The 20,006-nt window shown below is 44.7% G+C and overlaps 1 protein-coding gene across 3 annotated transcripts in view; it reads right to left on the bottom strand.

Annotated features, from left to right (window-relative positions):
- Positions 1 to 20,006, bottom strand: part of LOC126234437 (maternal embryonic leucine zipper kinase-like) — a 444,148-nt gene that overhangs the window by 307,526 nt on the left and 116,616 nt on the right. For all 3 annotated transcript variants that reach the window (XM_049943147.1, XM_049943142.1, XM_049943136.1), the window contains exon 9: positions 4,135 to 4,284. In XM_049943147.1, the coding sequence (XP_049799104.1) occupies positions 4,135 to 4,284 (150 nt within the window). The remainder of the gene's footprint in view (positions 1 to 4,134; positions 4,285 to 20,006) is intronic.

Below are 20,006 nucleotides of genomic sequence, written 5' to 3'. Positions count from 1 at the left end.
TCACCTCAAGAATTTGCATACTGACAGCTTTTCTTCTGAGATTTAAGATAGTGTTATTGGACAGAACAGGCAACCACTGAGTAGGAGTTGATCTGACCCTCCCAGTAATGTTGTTCATGGTCTCATTAAGATTTTAATCTTTCTACTTTGTATGTGCACAATTTTGCTATGCAGTATACAATATGGTCGAGTAGGCACAAGAAGCAACAAGTAACTAAATAAATAAAGTGATGTAACATTAACACTTAACAATGTCAAAAAACCACACATTCAAAGTAGGAAGGTTATATGAAATAAAATAGCTGCACACGACAAGTACAAGAACTATTAAAATAATAAACAATGGAAAGTGTAGGATGGAATATCAACAATATTATGGGAAGGATAGATTGCCACTCATCATAAAGACAACACGTTGAGATGCAGACATCCACATCAAAAAGACAGTTACACACAGAGATTTTGGTCAAAGACTCCTTCTGAATTGAGAGGAGACACACACACGTTTGCACAAGCAGGCACACCTCACGCACACTTCGCCAGTATGGCTAGCTGCTCTGTCCAGACAGCAGTCTGGGAATAGAGGCCAGAGAGAGCATGTGCGCGCGCACGTGTGTGTGTTTGGCTAAAAGCTCACTATGTAACATTCTTTTCATTTTGCCTGCCTGTAAATCAACATGTCACCTTTATGGTGAGTAGCTGCCTACCCTCCTCATAATATTGTTTAACATAATAAACAGTAATTATACATTCTAGACAGGAAAGAGTGGAGCAGAGAATGTTGCTTATAAATTTTCAGTTGTAGAGAGAAAAGAGGAGGAGGGAGGTAAGTGAGGCAGGCAGGCAGATACACTGAGATGAATAAATACTGGAAATTCCATCCTTGAGATCTTGGGACAGGTCATGCAGGAGAACAAATGACATTCCTTTCTCTTTCCTTTTCTTCTTCTTCTTCTCCTCCTCCTCCTCCTCCTCTTCCAGTAGTGCTACAGCCCTTGATGAGCCTTCGCTTCTTCAACAATCTTCCTCCACACTTCTCGGTTATTTGATGCTCTTTTCTACCCCCGGACTCCCATACTGGTGAGATCCATTATTATGTTGTTGATACACCTTCTTCTAGATTTCTCTTTTCACCTAGCCGAATGGATCACAACTTTCATAATTTTCTTTAGAATTTTCTCCTCTGCCATTCTCTCCCAGTGTCCTAGTCATCATATTCACTGTGATTTCACAAATTTTACTATGTCCCTACCTTATATTAACTCTTGTAATTCGGCATTGTAGTGTATTCTCCAGCCTTCTTCCTCCCTTACTGGCCCATAGATTTTGCGTAGTATTTTCCACTCAATGGTTCTTAGTGCATTTTTATCGTGTTCCATCAACATCCATACCTCTGACCTGTATGTGATAACTGGGCGGACTAGGGAATTATTTGTTTCTCTTGTGTTGTTGTTGTTGTTGTGGTCTTCAGTCCTGAGGCTGGTTTGAAGAAGCTCTCCATGCTACTCTATCCTGCGCAAGCTTCTTCATCTCCCAGTACTTACTGCAACCTACATCCTTATGAATCTGCCTAGTGCATTCATCTCTTGGTCTCCCTCTCCGATTTTTACCCTCCACACTGCCCTCCAATACTAAATTGGTGATCCCTTGATGCCTCAGAACATGTCCTACCAACCGATCCCTTCTTCTAGTCAAGTTGTGCCACAAATTTCTCTTCTCCCGAATTCTGTTCAATACCACCTCATTAGTTATGTCACTTACCCATCTAATCTTCAGCGTTCTTCTGTAGCACCACATTTCGAAGGCTCCTATTCTCTTCTTGTCCAAACTATGTAACAAGGCTATTTCTGAAAAGTTGCATATTTGCAAAGTAATCTCTGTTTCCTGCTTGTATTCTTTCCCTTATAGCCTTTCCAATACTGATATCATTTGTTATTAGGGCTCCCAAGTAGTTAAGAGGGAACACTCCTTTGAAGCATTACCCACTGATGTTTAGGTTTTAAGAGGTTCTTCTGGCCTTAGATTGTGACATTACCATATATTTTGTTTTGTTTTGTTTTCATTCACTATGAAGCCAATTTTTAATACTTCTGTTTCCATTGCCCAGTATGTTTCTTGGAGTGTATTGATATTTCTTCCAACTATAACAATGTCATCAGTGTATGCACATATCTGGCTAGTTTTCATAAATATGGTGCCTCTTTTGTTGATTTTATTTACTGCACTATGCAGGGCTATATTGAATAGGACAGTGGAGAGACTATCACATTGCTTCATGCCTTTATTAATGTCAAAGCTTTCACTTGTTCTGCTTAGGACCTTAACATTTGCTCTTATCTCTGTCATTGTCATTCTGATTAGTCTTATTAGTTTAGCACATATATCAAGTTCTTCCAGTACTCTGCATAGCTCTTGCCGATTTATGCTGTCAAAGCCGTGTTTGAAGTCGATGAATAGGAAATGCAGACCTATATCATATTCACAGAACTTTTCCATCATTTGTCTTCTCACAAATATTCTATCAGTTGTTCCTCTGTCTGGTCAAAAGCCACACTGATATTCCCATAGTATGGCTTCTGCACACTTTTGTATCTTTTTGTTTAATATGCTTGTGAAGATCTTATAAGCTGTGCTTAGGAGTGTTATACCTCTATAGTTTTCACATGCTGTTCTGTTTCCCATATATCTGATATTAACATGTGCAGTTCCTTTATTACAGCCTCACCACCAACTTTTATTAATTCAACGATCATGCTCTCTTCCCCTGGGGCTTGATTGTTTTCTAACTTGTGTACAGCCAGGGAGACCTCTTGTAGAGTTAGATTTCTTGCCTCATTGGTATCATTGTCTACTTCCAGCTCCACTCTTTCCTCCTGTGCGGCTGTCTCTTCATCTTCTAACTGGTGCTTAGTACATCCTTGAAAGACTCAGCCCATCTTCCCACTATCTATTCTTCCTCCCTTATCATTTTCCCATCTTTACTGGAACAGGCCACTGTTTTTGGCTGGAAGCTATTCTACATTTTGCCTGCAACATGATAGAGCATTCTCGTTTCACTCTGTTCCTTTAACTCTTCTAGTTCTTGAAATTTCTTCTTAGTCCACTCTCTTTGCTTTCTCTTGTGGTCTGTTAGCTCTTCTTAATTATCTATATTGTTCCACATTATGTCTGGTTTCTCTCTGTAGCACTTTTGTTCTTGCCCTGTTCTTTTCCTCTATTGTTGACCTGGAATCTTCATCAAACCATTCCTGGGTTCTTCTATAACTTCTTATGACTATTATTTCCTCTGCAGCAACTTTAATGGCTTTTTCAATCCTGTTCCACCTTTCATCTACTCCTACTGCGGTCTCTTCATTGCTCAACTTTCTGCTTACTGTTACTTGGCATTTTTTTTACTTCATCAGTGATTTTCAGTTTGTCTGTATTCCATTTCATCATCGTTACTATTCGGTTGCCATTTGTTAGTGACAGGTTCTCTCTCAAGACTGATTTTATCACAAAGTGGTCTGGTCTGAGTCACAGTTTTGGTCCTCTACAGCTCCGTACATCCGTAACTGAAATGGAGTGGCGTGTAATCACTAAAATATGGTCAATCTGACTGACTACTCCATTCCTTAACATCTGTTTCACACAAAAAATAAATAACTTTCTTTTGAGAACTTGTAGGTAGATTAATCATAGTTTTTATTTGGAAAAAAATATTCTTTTTAAATGTCCAACATTCCAAAACTAGCAACAGGATCAAACACAGTACATTAGCCAAGTTTCAGCAACGATGAGAAAAGTATCCATACACTGAGTGGAGGAACCATTTGATAAATAAACATCAATGCATTACAGAAGCAAGGAAAACCGAAATCAAGAAATTTAGACTTATATATTAACTGAGCTTTTCCTTCATTTGAAGGCCCCAGGCTGTAACCTGAATACTTGAAACAGAATCTGGGGTTTGGAATGTGTGTGGGTATGAGCATTACACAACTGCCAGAGATCACTCACAAATTTAGGTAGGCAGGTTTCATCAAGTTCAATGAATGAAAAAGTTTTACGGAACTTTATAAACACTATTTTTATCAACAATGCAGTGTAACACATGGAATTCTGCAAAAGAAATACTGACAAGTGAAACCTTACCAGGAGAAGGAGGTTCTTGCAGTCCTGGGCTCCAGTACCTCTTGTGGGCTCTCCGTTGTGGTGTCGGAGCAACAGGCTCCGAGAAACCACTGCTATTTTCTTTTCCATCACACATAGCTTGATCAGGATTGGCAGCTTTCTTTCGAAGAGCTATAAAATACGATGTCCTGACAAATTCAGTCACAATTTAAGCACCTGCATATAATTATTTATAGACCATACAATACACTAAGTTACAGAAAATTAACATTAAACTAAAAAGCAATATTTAGCTTTCGATTCTTTATAAATCTTGCAGAAGGTAACATTATACTAATTAATATACAATGTCGCAATTACGACAAATAAAAAAGTACAAAAGTCTGGAAAATGACAGAGTAATATCAGGGGTACCCCTAATATAACTACTTGGTTTTGAGCTGACAACAAAGCCATCATTTCAAGACCTCAATACTGGTATGTTCTGAAATGAGCAATCTGGAATGATTTTTTAATACTGTGGAAAATAGATTTTCCTAAATGCATGGCAGTTTTCCACTGCATCATAATATCAATATGTGGGAACTAGGAACCACACTTGTGTCATAAAGGCACTACGCATCATTGGGAAACAGTATGTTGACAGGGAATGGTTCAGGATTGTGACAAATTGTCCTTTTCCAGCTCCATAGCTGTGCCACATTACTGCATGTTGAGTAATACTCATGTTCAGTGTGATATGCCACAAAACAAATGCACCTACAAAGGGATGAAATGAGTGTTCCATTTTCTGCTGAGAGGAATTTTATTTTAGTATACAGTTTCAAGCACCTATCAGTGTCATTCATTTTGTAGCACACTACAATCATATGACCCATACATTAAAACAGCATTTCACCATAAAAGACAGTATATATTAAGCAATATGTACTTTATGTACTAGTTCATTATTTAAAGACAGAATAAAGATTGCATTACTTGCAGGCTGTTGTTTATATCAAAATTCTTCACATATGAGCCTTAATGTGTACAAGAAAATTTCCAACTAAACATAAATTCTCAACAATAATTCCTTAAAAAACCCATGTGCGTCAAACAAATCACACCAAAACAAACTACAGTAAATTACCAACACACACACACACACACACACACACACACACACACACACACACACACACACACACACACACACACACACACAGAGAGAGAGAGAGAGAGAGAGAGAGAGAGAGAGAGAGAGAGAGAACTGAATTGTGAATTTCTCTGTAGTGTCTTTGCACCACAGTACATTTATCAGTGTATAAAGAATGCAGCAAATTTCTTGTTATGGTGGTCTTCTGTCCAAAGACTGGTTTGATACAGCTTTCCACACTAGACTATCCGATGCAAGCTACTTCGTCCCTGTGTAACTATTGCAACCAACATCCATTTGAACCTGCTTACTGTGATCCAACTTTGGTCCCCCTGTACAATTTTCACCACCTACGCTTCCCTCCATTACAAAATTGATGATTCTTTTATGGCTCGAGATGTGTCTTATTCACCAAGCCTTTCTTTTAGTCAAGTTGTACCATAATTCTCTTTTATCTACACTTTGATTCAGCACCACCTCATCTTCAGCAATTTCTTGTAGCACCACACATCAAATGCTTCTACTGCTCTTCTTTTCTGAAGTGTTTACTGACCACATCTAACTCCCATAAAAGGCTACAATCAAAGCAATCATCTTTTAAAAAACTTCTTAACAGATTTATATTTGAAGTTAACAATTTAATTTAATTTATATTTGAAGTTAACAATTTTCCTCTCTGCTTTGGCCTTCGTCAATTATTTTTAAGCCCAAATATGAAAACCCATCGATTACTTTTAGTCTCTCTTTACCAACAGGAATTACCTAAGCATCACCTGATCTAAATCACCTTAACATTGTTTTACTTTTGTTTATGTTGATCTTATAACCTCTTTTCAAGACCTTATCCAACCATTCAACAGCTCTTCCACGTCTTTTGCCACATCTGACAGAATTACGATGACATCGGCAAAAACTCAAAGTTTTAATTTCATCTCCCGAAATCTTAACTTCATTTCCAAATTTCTCATTGGTTTTCCTCACAACTTGCTCAATGCACCATAGTGAATAAGCCCCAAGCCTGTCACTCTTTTCTCAAGTATCGCTAACCTTTCATGTCTTGTAACCCTTATAGCTGCAGTACGGTTCTGTAGAAGGTGTAGATAAAGTTTCGCTCTGTGTATTTTATACCTACTACCTTCGTAATTTCAAAGAGTGTATTTCTGTCAGCATTGTCAAAAGTTTTCTTTAAATCTGTGAGTTTGCTTTCCTTCAACCTATTTTCTAAGATATCTTCTAGAATCAGTATTGCCATGTATATTCTTACATTTACTTGGAACCCAAACTGATATTCCTAAGCAGCTGGCTTTTACCAAGGAGCAGCAAATTTCCAGGTATTCAATATAAAATGTGGCCATCTTCCATGACATCATAAAAGTAAAACCAATAGTTAATGAGAGCATTTACATTATCATATAAAATTATCACACAGAAGGTTTTCTCCTGACTGAAAAACTAAAAGCCAATTAAAAAATGAATTTGTTTTGAAGAAACATCCTTTGGTGTTTACATGTACTCTGCTCTAGTCACAAAGCAAGCAGCCTAGAAACACAATAATCTGCAGATTACCTTCGCACAGCAGACTAATAGCTTCCAAATACCTGTTGTCTTCTCATTCATCAGAACAGTTATAGAATATGCATACACATGTGGTATGATGTTTAGGTCATCACACGTGAGCCATATCATGTCACCACACTCTTACAAAAATGTCAGTAATTTAAGTTCCAGTTTCAAAATGCTGTAGAAACAGAATCACTGCTCAGAATGACATCAAATGTGAACAGCCTATTATTGATGCAAGCACAGAAGATTGTGGAATAAAAAAAAACTGTAATGAAAAGTTGACCAATAGATGTAGCGGTAAGCATTTTAATGTAAAAGGGATCGACTACAAATGAGAGATGAATCGCAGTACGATTGCTACAGTTTGAACTGTACATTACACCATCTGTGCCATTCTATGTGCGTGACTGCACATGTTCAGCAGTCAACAGTTGTGATATTACTAGTAAACCCATCCATCACTGCAAGGTCGTACAACATTGAATGGGAAAAATCAGTTTTTAATTGTCTTGGGACCAAAAACTGCTTTAAAAGCAAAATGAAATCAGTTTCTAATTGGCAGACTGGTGCAACACATGTTCAATATGCTGTCCTCCATTTTCAGCCCCAAGTTGAAATCAAGAAACAGCATGTTCCACAACAGACTGGAAAGTCTCAGGGCTAATGTAAAGAATGTGTTGCACAACATGTGCCCTCAATTCAGCTATGTTTGTAATTGGAGCACTGATCATGACATCCTTCAGATACCACACAGCCAGAAGTCAAACAGATTAAGATCACGTGATCTGGTCATCCGTACTGTAGGGAAATAGCAGCTGCTAATTCTAGCATTTTTAAAATGCCTTTGCAGCAGTCGCTTCACTGACTGTGCAGTGTGAGGAGGAGTGCTGTCTTGCATAAAAATTATCCTATGAATGCATCCTCACTGTTGAACGGCTGGAATCACATTGGTGTGCAGAAGACTCTCACGGTACTTACCAGTGACAGGATAGGTAACAGGATCAGCAGAACTCATCTCCTACAAAAAATATAGGCCTATAATAAATCAACACCACACAACCACCTTTGCAGAATGTAGTACCAGTTGATATGTATACGGATTTTCAACTGCCCATATTCTGCGTATTGAGCTGTCCTTGGAGATGGAAATGGGCTTCGTTTATGCACTGAATGTGCCATGCTAGTCATTGTCCATGTTCACACAAACAAGAAATTCCAGAGCGAACATTTGTCTTGCTCGCTAGGCAGCAGGAAACAACTTCTCAAAGTGGGTGATTTTGTTTGCATAGCAATGCAGGATGTTTCGTAGGATTTTATGCATCACACTCATACGCATGTCCAATGTTCAGGCAAGTCCCCATGCACTGCACATTTGTACACCACCACTTGACCCCTCCTGCAATGCTGTGGCCACATCTTTGACGGGCTTCAGAGCAACCGCTTTCCTCTTTCTGGCACATTGAATTTAAAAAGTACCTGTGTTTTCGAATTTTGTAATCATTTCCTCCAGACCCTTAGCAGACATCGCACTAATGCCTGTTCTCATACCATGGAGTGGCCGGAACTTCTGCAGGGCTACTGGTCCACAGTCACAGTTTTTATAAAAGAGCTTTATTAGCTGCACGTGATCCTTCACGGAGACAGGCAAATTGTGTATATCATATGTTAACTGATTAACAGCCGTGCACCATGCGTCTGTTGATGTGCATAATCTGACACTTATAGAACCATATATTGGTAAATTTTTCATCAAGTTTGTTTTTTTGTTCTATGACTTTCCCCCGTTTCAATAATATGGTGTTGGAATTTGACGTCATTCCGAACAGTGGCTCTCTTTCTACAGCATTTTGAAACTGTAACTTTATTTACGGACACCCTCTATTATCACAAGTTGTTCATTATGTTACCAATTTTAGAGCTACAATTCCTATTCCATTATTCACATCTTGAGAATAAGGAGCAGAATATATTTTAATGGTACAAACGTGGATAATATGGTGACTCAAGGAAAAAATTTTATAATCACTTAATTTTCAGCAACACATGGTCAGAATATGACCTGGAGTCTTAATAAAGAAGCCTTATTCTATTTTTGGTGCTATGTGTTACTGAGGGAATTAGATGCAATTTTTAAATTTTGCAGATTTACAAGACGATTTTCGTCAGATAAGTTTGCTTTGGTTGACATTAGTATGAGTTATCTGCAGAATGCCAGTGATTATTGATAAGACACCAAAAGAATTGCAGAATGATGTGACAAAATAATATATCACATAAACAAAAATAATCTGGAAAAAGTATCAAATCCATTGTAAAATAAATACCAGACGTTTCACAACTGTCATTAACTCTGAAGGGAAGTGTGCAGCTGTAGTAGTAGTAATGAATGCAAATGTCTCGGTGGAGAAGTAGCACCAACAGCATCTTGAAAGTACAAGTGATCACTCACTTTTGTCACAGCACAAACAACAAGACTTATATCAAGTGTACTTTAAATGCTATCCTCTCTTGTGGACACTGTATCCTCTACAGGAATTACAGGATCTATTATTACTTGTCCCCTCGGCATGAGGGTAGGAAGACAGGGACCAGAGTGGACACAGGTTGTTACACCTACCCCTCTAACCAACAATTTGAAGTGCTGTCTTCCATTGCAACCAAAACTAAGTCCATGAGACTCACTTCACCTGTTGGAAAACCTTCTGTCACAAGTCAAGAAAAGGAGGCAAACACACAGGGGTAAGGGTTTATTAACTGTCAGCAATTTGAACATATAGTGAACAATAGTATTCCTTAGGGAAATGACAGCTAGGGATTGGAAGGAAAACCAGGTGCACTCAGTGTATTTCCTTGGTGTCTATTCTGGCAGCCACAGAGGGAACAGGGTGCAACCAACTGCAAATTATGGCACATGTTGGAATAAATGATGCCTGTTACCTGGACTCAAAGGTCAAACTTGGATCATTCCAGTGAGTGGCAGAGAAGGTTGTGATGACCAGTTCTGCACATGGACATCCAACAAAACTCACGATTTGCAGTATTGATCCAGAACTGATCTCTGTCCCTTGGTTCTGAGTCAACTGCAAGACTTGAACCAGATACTTCAAAGGTTCTGTGACTTCTTGAACTTACACTGCAAGGTTGAAAATTCTAGGGACCCTTAATGGTTCAGAGGTGCACTACATGAGAGAGGCTGCAAACCATGTAGCTGACGCTGTGTGGGGTGCACACAGTTTGTTTAGATTAGGCGACTTTCCATCCAATCTGGTTAATAATAGCTGCAGAAGACCCAGAATTATAAGATCCAAAGGAAAGGCCCCTACAGGCAAGAGTGTTAAAATCCTAATGATTAACTACCGAAGCATTTGCAACAGAGTGCCAGAGTTTGAAGCACTCCTAAAAAGCAGTGGAGCGCACACAATACTTCAGTATGAAATTGATTGCAGTGAGATTTTGGGGGAAAACTTAAGTGTACATCAGAAGGATAGGTTAATAGTAAACTGAGTGGTGCATTTGTCACAGTAGACAAGAAACTGAAATCCACTGAGGTAGAAATTGTAGCTGCATGTCAGATTGTTTGGACAAGACACAGTATCAGGGTTGAGCAAAAACTTAAAATTGTATACTTCTGACAACAACCAGACTCGCCTCCAGATGTAACCAAATACGGAAAACCTCAGTTATACTGTAGTCATTGGAGGAGACTTTAATCATCCAACAGTCAAATGGGAAAATTATGGCTTTTTAAGTGGTGGGAATTATAATATATCCTGTGGAACATTACTAAATGCCTACAGGTAGTTCAGTACCCCACTCATGGCAGAAATATATTGAATCTAAAGGCAACAAGGAGACCTGGCCTCTGAGGACATCACACTGAAATCGATATCAGTGACTCAGAGGCAGTTTTAAGATCAATCAATGTTCATCCAAAGTACAAAGTGCACCTAAAACAAGTAGAATGATTTCCATGTCCAGCAAACTACATAAAGAGGCAGTAATATCATATCTCAATGAGAAAATCGAAGATTTTGCTCTGGAAAGGAACTTGTAGAACAACTCTTGTTCATCTTTGAAATAATAGTTGACGATACACCTACTAGAACAGTTCATGACAGGAAGGACCCTGAATGGTAAAATAACCTTCTAAAATAACAGACTACAGCACAGTATATGCAAAACAAGGCACAGGGCTATAAAAATTGTGATATTGAATGAAAAGTGTTTTATTGTCATACACAAAGCCTTCAATGATTACTGTAACAGAATATTATCAAAAGATTTTTCACAAACCCAAAGAAATTTTGGTGATATTTAAATGCTGTTAGTGGTGGCAAAGATGTTGTCCAGCACTCTTAGATGAAACAAGAACTGAAATCAAGGGTAGCAGAACTAAAGCAGAAATACTGAACTGTTTTCAAATGTTCCTTCCAAAAACCATTACTCAGGGTCACCTGATGCAATCGACTTATTTCCAGAGCAGTCCATATCCACTGTGTCCGAAGGTCCGGCGAGAGCTAGGTCCTCAGGAGACGCCAGAATCTCCACTTCACCCTCAGACACAGAGCTTGTAGGTAGTGATGGTGCGAGTGCGGGTGCCACCGCAGTGCCTTGGTTCTTGGGAGTCTTTTTCTTGTTTGGTTTCTCTCACTGCTCCTAAGGCTTCACTGATTCGGTCTCAGGGACTCGGGAGGACCCTGAAGCCCTATGACCAGCTACCTGTGGTTGCTTCAGCCATTGGTGGGTGTCAGCTTTGTCACTTGTATGAATGTGGGAAGGGAGTGACCCAAAGGACCCCTTCCTAGTGAGAGGAGCCGAAGAATTTGTATGCTTCCCTGGCTTAGAAGTGGGGACGGACGTCCCCAATGGTTGGGAGGGTGGGGGGGTGTTGCTCCCAAAGTAGGTGGTGCAGGAGCAACAGGGAGGGAAGTGCCCCCCACTATCAAGGGGGCAGGTGTAGTCTTCCAGTTCTGAGAGGTGACTGTGGTTGGTGGAACTGATGGGGCTAGAACTGTTGTAGCAGCGGCGTAAGACGATGTCATACATATACGATGTAGGCGTTCAAATGTCCTCTTAGCTTCAGGGTAGGTCAGTCGGTCCAGGGTCTTTTACTCCGTGATTTTCATTTCTTTCTGGAGAATCCTGCAGTCTGGCGAGCAAGGCGAATGGTGCTCTCCACAGTTGACACAGATAGGAGGTGGGGCACATGGACCACATGGAGTATTTGGATGTGATGGGTGTCCACAATCTCGACATGCGATGCCGGATGTACGGCGGTAACACATATGGCCGAACTTCCAGCATTTGAAGCACCGCATTGGGGGAGGGATATATGGCTCTATATCACAGTGGTAGACCATCACCTTGACCTTCTCAGGTAATGTGTCACCCTTGAGGGCCAAGATGAAGGCACCAGTGGCAACCTGATTATCTCTCGGACCTCGGTGGATGCGCTGAACAAAATGTACACCTCGCCGCTCTAAATTAGCACGCAGCTCATTGTCAGACTGCAAAAGAAGGTCCCTGTGAAATTTGATACCCGGGACCATATTGAAGCTCTTATGGGGCGTGCTGGTAACAGAAATATCCCCCAGCTTGTCACAAATGAGTAATGCCCGTGGCTGGGCAGAGGATGTGGTTTTGATCAAGACTCACTCCGATCGCATTTTGGACAATCCCTCCACCTCCCCAATCTTGTCCTCTAAATGCTCAACAAAAAATGAGGCTTCATCGTCATGAAAGATGCCCCATCAGCTCGCGAACATACAAAGTACTGGGGTGAATAAGGTCTGCTGCCTCCCATGGTGTGGCCAAGCAGGAAAACGTTTTGGGGTCATGTGTCTGTGCACTAAATTGAGCGCTGGGACGCTTAGAGACTGCTGGTGTTTGACCAACAGCAAGTGATGACTTAGTATGCTTCATGGCGTGTCATCCACCCTGTTGCCACCCACTCCAATCAGGGGTCCTACCATTTTTTTTTTTCTTTTTTTTTTTTTTTTTTGTGGTTTTCGGGCGCACAACTTCAATGGTCATTAGCGCCCTGACTACTCTAAGAATGCACCGCGAGGCACAAGTTGACAACAACAACTAAAAGGGAAAACACAATAAAAGACAGACTGACAGGCATAGGATTAAAAAACATCATCAAATGTCCTTAGCGAGGTTTATCAAATTGATAAAACAAAGAACACGAGCAGCTGCTCGTGGGTCATCCGCTAAAATGGCATCTAAAGTAGTAGGCAGGTTAAGATCGAGGCGCAGTGTTTTAAGATCGGGACAGGACAATAAAATGTGACTAACCGTCAGCAAGTGCCCACATGGGCAGAACGGCGCCGGCGCAGCCGTCAGCAGATGGCGATGGCTGAACCGGCAGTGTCCAATTCTTAACCTTGCTAAAACGACCTCCTCCCGCCGAGAAGGGCGTGAGGAGGACGTCCAAGCCACGGGAAGAGGTTTTAAGGCCCGAAGCTTGTTGTCGGTAAGTGCAGCCCAATCGGCATGCCACAGCGACACAACGCGCCGACAAATGACCCTGCTAAAATCGGACGAAGGGACACAACAAGAAGCTGTCCGAGGCTGGAGGACCGCAGCCTTGGCCGCGGCATCTGCAGCTTCGTTCCCAGGGATACCGACATGGCCAGGAACCCACATAAAGCTAACCGGCGTACCGACGTCCACCAGCTGCTGAAGAGAGCGTTGGATCCGGTGTACGAAAGGGTGAACCGGGTACGGATCACTGAGGCTCTGGATGGCGCTCAGGGAATCTGAGCAGATGACATAAGCAGAATGTCGGTGGCGGCAGATGTACAGAACAGCCTGGTATAGGGCAAAGAGCTCAGCTGTGAAGACCGAACAATGGCCATGGAGCCGGTATTGGAAACTTTGTGCCCCGACAATAAAGGAACACCCGACCCCGTCATTGGTCTTAGAGCCATCTGTATAAATGAAAGTCATGTTGTTGAACTTCGAGCGAAGTTCCAAAAAACGGGAGTGGTAGACCGAACCGGAGGTGACCTCTTTTGGGAGCGAGCTGAGGTCGAGGTGAACGCGGACCTGAGCCTGGAGCCAAGGTGGCGTGCGGCTCTCGCCCACTCGGAAGGTTGCAGGGAGTGAAAAATCAAGGTGTTGAAGGAGGCGACGAAAGCGAACTCCAGGGGGTAGCAAGGCAGAGACATACAACCCGTATTGAAGGTCAAGAGAGTCGTCAAAAAAGGAACGATAAGAAGGATGGTCGGGCATTGACAGTAGCCGACAGGCATACCGACAAAGCAGTATATCGCGCCGGTAGGTGAGTGGCAATTCGCCAGCGTCAGCATGAAGACTCTCTACGGGACTGGTATAAAATGCTCCGATCGCAAGTCGTAAACCCCGATGTTGTATGGAGTTGAGGCGGCGTAAGATGGATGGCCGTGCAGAGGAGTATACGAAGCTCCCATAATCCAGCTTGGAGCGGACGATCGACCGATATAGGCGAAGGAGGACGGTTCGATCCGCTCCCCACGACATACCGCTGAGAACACGGAGGACATTTAAAGAACGGGTACAACGGGCGGCCAAATATGACACATGTGGAGACCAGCTAAGTTTCCTGTCAAAGGTAAGGCCTAAAAATTTGATTGTCTCCACGAGTGGGAGAGCAACGGGACCGAGTCGTAAGGACGGTGGGAGAAACTCTTTGTAGCGCCAGAAGTTAATACAGACCGTCTTCTCGGCAGAAAAACGGAAGCCATTGGCGACACTCCAGGAGTAAAGACGGTCAAGAGAACGCTGAAGACAGCGCTCCAGGAAACACGTACGCTGCGCGCTGCAATAGATGGTAAAATCGTCCACGAAAAGGGAGCCTGATACATCAGCTGGGAGGCAATCCATTATTGGATTGATCGCGATGGCGAAGAGAGCGACGCTCAAAACTGAGCCCTGTGGCACCCCATTCTCCTGGCGAAAGGTGTCGGACAGGACAGAACCCACACGTACCCGAAACTGTCGATCCATTAAAAAGGAACGAATAAAAAGAGGGAGGCGACCGCGAAAGCCCCATGTATGCATGGTGCGGAGAATGCCCGCCCTCCAACAGGTGTCGTAAGCCTTCTCCAAATCAAAGAACACAGCCGCGGTCGGGCGCTTCCGCAAGAAGTTATTCATGATGAAGGTCGACAAGGTAACCAGATGGTCGACAGCAGAGCGGCGCCTTCGAAATCCACATTGTACATTGGTAAGTAGGCGTCGAGACTCGAGCAGCCAAACCAATCGAGAGTTAACCATTCGCTCCATCACTTTACAGACACAGCTGGTAAGCGAGATGGGTCGATAACTGGAAGGCAAGTGCTTGTCCTTCCCCGGCTTAGGAATCGGGACAACAATAGACTCGCGCCAGCATGCGGGAACATGTCCCTCAATCCAGATGCGATTGTAAGTACGAAGAAGAAAACCTTTACCCGCAGGAGAAAGGTTCTTCAGCATCTGGATATGAATAGAATCAGGCCCTGGAGCGGAGGACCGTGATCGGCCAAGTGCGTTTTCCAGTTCCCGCATGGTGAATGGGGCATTATAACCTTCACGATTCGAGGAGCGGAAGTTAGGTGGCCTCGCCTCCTCTGCCTGTTTGCGGGGGAGGAAGGCAGGGTGGTAATGAGCGGAGCTCGAAACCTCGGCGAAAAAGCGGCCGAAGGCATTGGAGACAGCCTCAGGGGCCACAAGGACTTCATTCGCGACCTTCAAGCCAGAAACTGGGGAGTGGACCTTAGTGCCAGATAGCCGGCGCAGGCTACCCCAGACAACAGAAGAAGGAGTAGAACTGTTGAAGGTGCTGGTGAAAGCAGCCCAGCTGGCTTTCTTGCTTTCTTTAATAATACGACGACACTGAGCACGTAATCGTTTATAATTAATGCAATTCGCCACTGTAGGGTGGCGTTTAAAGGTGCGTAAAGCACGTCGACGAGCACGTAAAGCGTCCCTACATGCTGCGGTCCACCAGGGGACCGGTATGCGACGTGGAGAAGAAGTAGGGTGAGGGATGGAATATTCAGCAGCAGCGAGAATGACTTCTGTGAGGTGTGCGACCTGACGATCGCAGCTTGTGAAGGTTTGATCCTGAAAGGTCGCCCTGGAAGAGAAGAGCCCCCAGTCTGCCTTGGAGATGGTCCAACTAGAGGAGCACGGAGAGGGAGTATGCTGCAGGAGATGGATAACACACGGGAAGTGGTCGCTCGAATATGTATCAGCAAGTGCATACCACTCACACCGGCGTGCAAGTTGGGGAGTACAGATAGAGAGGTCTAAATGGGAATAGGTATGAGATGTGTCCGAAAGAAAAGTAGGGGCGCCAGTATTGAGGCAGACAAGATTGAGCTGGTTGAAAAGGTCTGCTAACAAGGAGCCCCTCGGGCAGGATGCTGGAGAGCCCCAAAGAGGATGGTGGGCATTGAAGTCTCCAGTTAACAAAAATGGTGCAGGTAGCTGAGCAATAAGGTGCGTCATGTCTGCCCTGGTAACGGCAGATGACGATGGAGCGTAAACGGTACAAAAGGAAAACGTAAAAGTGGGGAGAGTAATGCGGATGGCAACTGCCTGCAGGACGGTGTGCAACGTGATGGGATCGTAGTAAATATCATCCCGGACCAGCAACATAACCCCTCATGAGATGGGATACCTACCACAGGGGGTAGGTCAAAACGCACAGAGGTGTAGTGTGCCAAGGCAATTTGATCGCATGGGCGTAGCTTCGTTTCCTGGAGGGCTACGACGAGCGGACGATGCGAGCGGAGCAGCAACTTCAAGTCCTCTCGGTTGGAGCGAATGCTGCGAATATTCCAGTTAATAAGTGCCATCGTAAGAAAAGGAAGATGAGAGAAGGGGTCACCTCGAAGGCCGCTTAGGGCCTGGCTTCGAGCGAGCACTGCCGCCGCTAGCAGGAGGCGGACAGTCATCGTCCATGGGGTCTATAGGGTCATCGGCCATCTCAGGAGGATGGCCGGGAGGGGGAGCTTCCTCCGCCGGTGAACGGCCAGATGTTCGGCTACCAGCGGTGCGGCCAGGCGAAACGGATGACGGCCTGGGGCGGCAACCGCTGGGTGGCGCAGGAGAAGAAAGGCGCCGCGGCGGAGAAGGAGAACTGTGCTTCCTATGCGCCTTTTTAGAAGGACGTTTGGTGGAAGTACCGGTCGAAGGCTGGGAGGTCGAGGAACGGAGGAAGTCTGCACGGGATGGTTCTTTCTTGAAGGCCCGTGCATCTGACTTCGGGGTCTTCGACTGAGCAGAAGCTGAGGAAGTGGCTGGTGTCTGTGGGGTGATGGGAGGAAGAGGAGACGTCGACCGCGCGATCTTAGCACTGGCCGAACGGACGACCGTGGTGCTGAAGGTCAGATCGCATGTCTGGGTTGCTACCTCCCGGGTAGTCCGAGGAGAGGCGAGGACAGTGCTGTATTTCCCCGCTGGGAGCAGCGTGGGCTTCCTACTAGCCAATAGCTTGCGAGCAGCCGAGGTGGACACTTTCTCTTTGACCCGAATTTCCTGGATACAGCGTTCTTCCTTATAGACAGGACAGTCGCGGGAGGATGCGGCATGGTCACCCTGACAGTTCACACAACGAGGAGACGGAGGTGGACAGTCACCCTCATGGGCATCCCTGCCACAAGTGACACATTTAGCCGCATTGGAACAAGACTGTCGAGTGTGATTGAAACGCTGACACTGGTAGCAGCGCGTAGGTGTCGGGACATAGGGGCGAACTGAAATGACCTCGTAGCCCGCCTTGATGCGCGATGGCAGCTTAACACTATCGAAGGTTAAGAAAAGTGTCCGGGTCGGTACAAGGTCATTGTTGACCTTTTTCATGACCCTATGGACAGCCGTCACGCCCTGCTCAGCGAGGAAAGATTGAATCTCCTCGTCAGTCAAGCCGTCGAGGGATCTAGTATAGACCACACCGCGAGACGAATTCAAAGTTCGGTGAGCCTCCACCCGGACAGGGAATGTGTAAAGGAGTGTGGCCCGAAGCAGTTTTTGTGCCTGAAAGGCGCTCTCAGTTTCGAGTAATAGGGTACCGTTACGCAATCTGGTACAAGATTTGACAGATCCAGCTATGGCATCGACGCCCTTCTGGATAACGAAAGGGTTGACAGAGGAAAAATCCTTTCCTTCCTCAGATCGAGAAACGACGAGGAACTGTGGGGCAGGCGGTAGTATTTTTGTCACTGTTGGCTGGTCACGTTTCCGTTTGTGGGTCGAAGTCGAAAGCGATGGAGTAGAATCCATTGCGGAGGAATCCCCCATGATTGCCAGCGTCTCCGATGGCGCGCTCCTTCCTTGTGGGGACCCTCTCAGAGGGCACTCCCGCCTTAGGTGAATGTTTACACCTCAGGTCACACCTCCCGAGAAACAGACGGAGGGACCAATCGGCATGGTCAGAAGGTATCAGCTCAGGCAATCACCCCTCCCCGGGCCTGGCCTTTACCAGGGGGTACGCGCGTGCCTTACATGTCTACCCAGGGCGGGGACTTACGCGTTACCCCGTCACCGGCTACGCGTGCGAACGCGTGGGTCGGCCTTCAGACACGCACAGGGAGGAAGGAAGAAGAGGAAAAAGAAGAGAGAGGGAGAAAGAGGACAGACTGTCTCAAACGCCGAGGCGGAGACCAGAGAAGGCAAGGAGAAGAAGGCAATGAGAAAGCAAGGAGAAGGAGGCAAGGAGAAGGCAAGGAGAAGAAGGCAATGAGAAGGCAAGGAGAAAAAGGCAATGAGAAGGCAAGGAGAAAAAGGCAATGAGAAGGCAAGGAGAAAACACCAATGAGAAGGCAAGGAGAAAAAGGCAATGAGAAGGCAAGGAGAAGTCAAGGGAAAGAGTAAGGAAGACAGTGAAGTGGAGAAGAGCAAAAAAAGGAACCAACAAAAGGAAGGAAGAAACGAGAAGTGAAAAACCAAAAAGACCACGATTATAGGTGGTGAAACCGTCCGTCTCCGGACGCAGGCGCTAACTACCCCCGTGAGGGGGATGGTCTCCTTTTAGTCGCCTCTTACGACAGGCAGGAATACCTCGGGCCTATTCTAATCCCCGGACCCGCAGGGGGGGTCCTACCATTTGGCACTACCCAGCCTCAGCAAGGGCCAGCTGGCAGGATGGCCACTGCTGGGAGTTCTGATGCTCCATGGTTGGTTTAAAGGCGGGAGAATGGACCAAACTACAAGGTCTCGGTCCCTTGTTCCTAATAAAACAATGCCACAAGTGTGCAAATAAAATGGACAAAACATATAACAACAAAATGGAAAGAAATGAAAAGCCACAAGAATGAAGGGAAGACAACGAACACTAAAAGGAACAAAAGAGGACAAGAAAACAACAGAGAGATGCTAGAAACAGGAGAGAGTAAAACATGAAAGCAGATTACAGTGGCTGGCAAACCACAAGAATAGAGAGGGAAAGCCAGCCACTCTGCAACACATTAAAACCTCCACCCTAAAAGCATAGGGTGGAGGACACAGAGGGACATGTGCTGAAACCTACATAGAAGTATAAAACCCACTCTCACGGATAATACATAAAACTAAAGCTGCTTTGGAGGCATTGTCGCCCAACACCGAAGGCAGGGTGCTGGGAAAGTTAAAAGTCTGCCGCAGAGCGGCTGAAAGTGGGCAGTCCAGCAAGAGGTGGACGACTGTCATTTGCGAGTCACAGCGACACTGAGGTGGGTCCTCACGACGGAATAGGCAACATGCGTTAGCCACGTATGGCCAATGTAGAGCCAGCAGAAGACAACTGATTCCCTGTGAGAGGCCTGCATGGAAGACTTCCACACATTCATAGTCTACTTAAGGACATGCAGTTTGTTCTGCATGCTGTTATGCCATTCCATTTCCCAAAGCCAGAAAACCCTGCGGTGTAAGACAGAACGCAGGTCAGCTTCGGAGATGCCTATCTCCAGAAGTGGTTTCCACGTCACCTGTTTGGCCAGCCTGTCGGCAAGTTCGTTGCCGGAGATTCAGACGTGTCCTGGGGTCCACACAAACACCACAGAACGGTGGTGCTGTTCCAGGGCATAGATGGACTCCTGAATGGACGCTACCAGAGGGTGGCAAGGATAGCACTGGTCGATAGCTTGTAGGCTGCTCAAAGAGTCAGTACACAGGAGAAATGACTCGCCAGGGCATGAGCGGATGTACTCAAGAGCACGAGAGATGGTCACCAGCTCTGCAGTGAAAA

This window comes from Schistocerca nitens, chromosome 1 (assembly GCF_023898315.1).
Source record: "Schistocerca nitens isolate TAMUIC-IGC-003100 chromosome 1, iqSchNite1.1, whole genome shotgun sequence".
In the NCBI taxonomy this organism is placed as follows: domain Eukaryota; kingdom Metazoa; phylum Arthropoda; class Insecta; order Orthoptera; family Acrididae; genus Schistocerca; species Schistocerca nitens.
The sequence above is the reverse complement of the archived record's forward strand: the minus strand, read 5'-3'. Positions and strand labels throughout refer to the sequence as shown.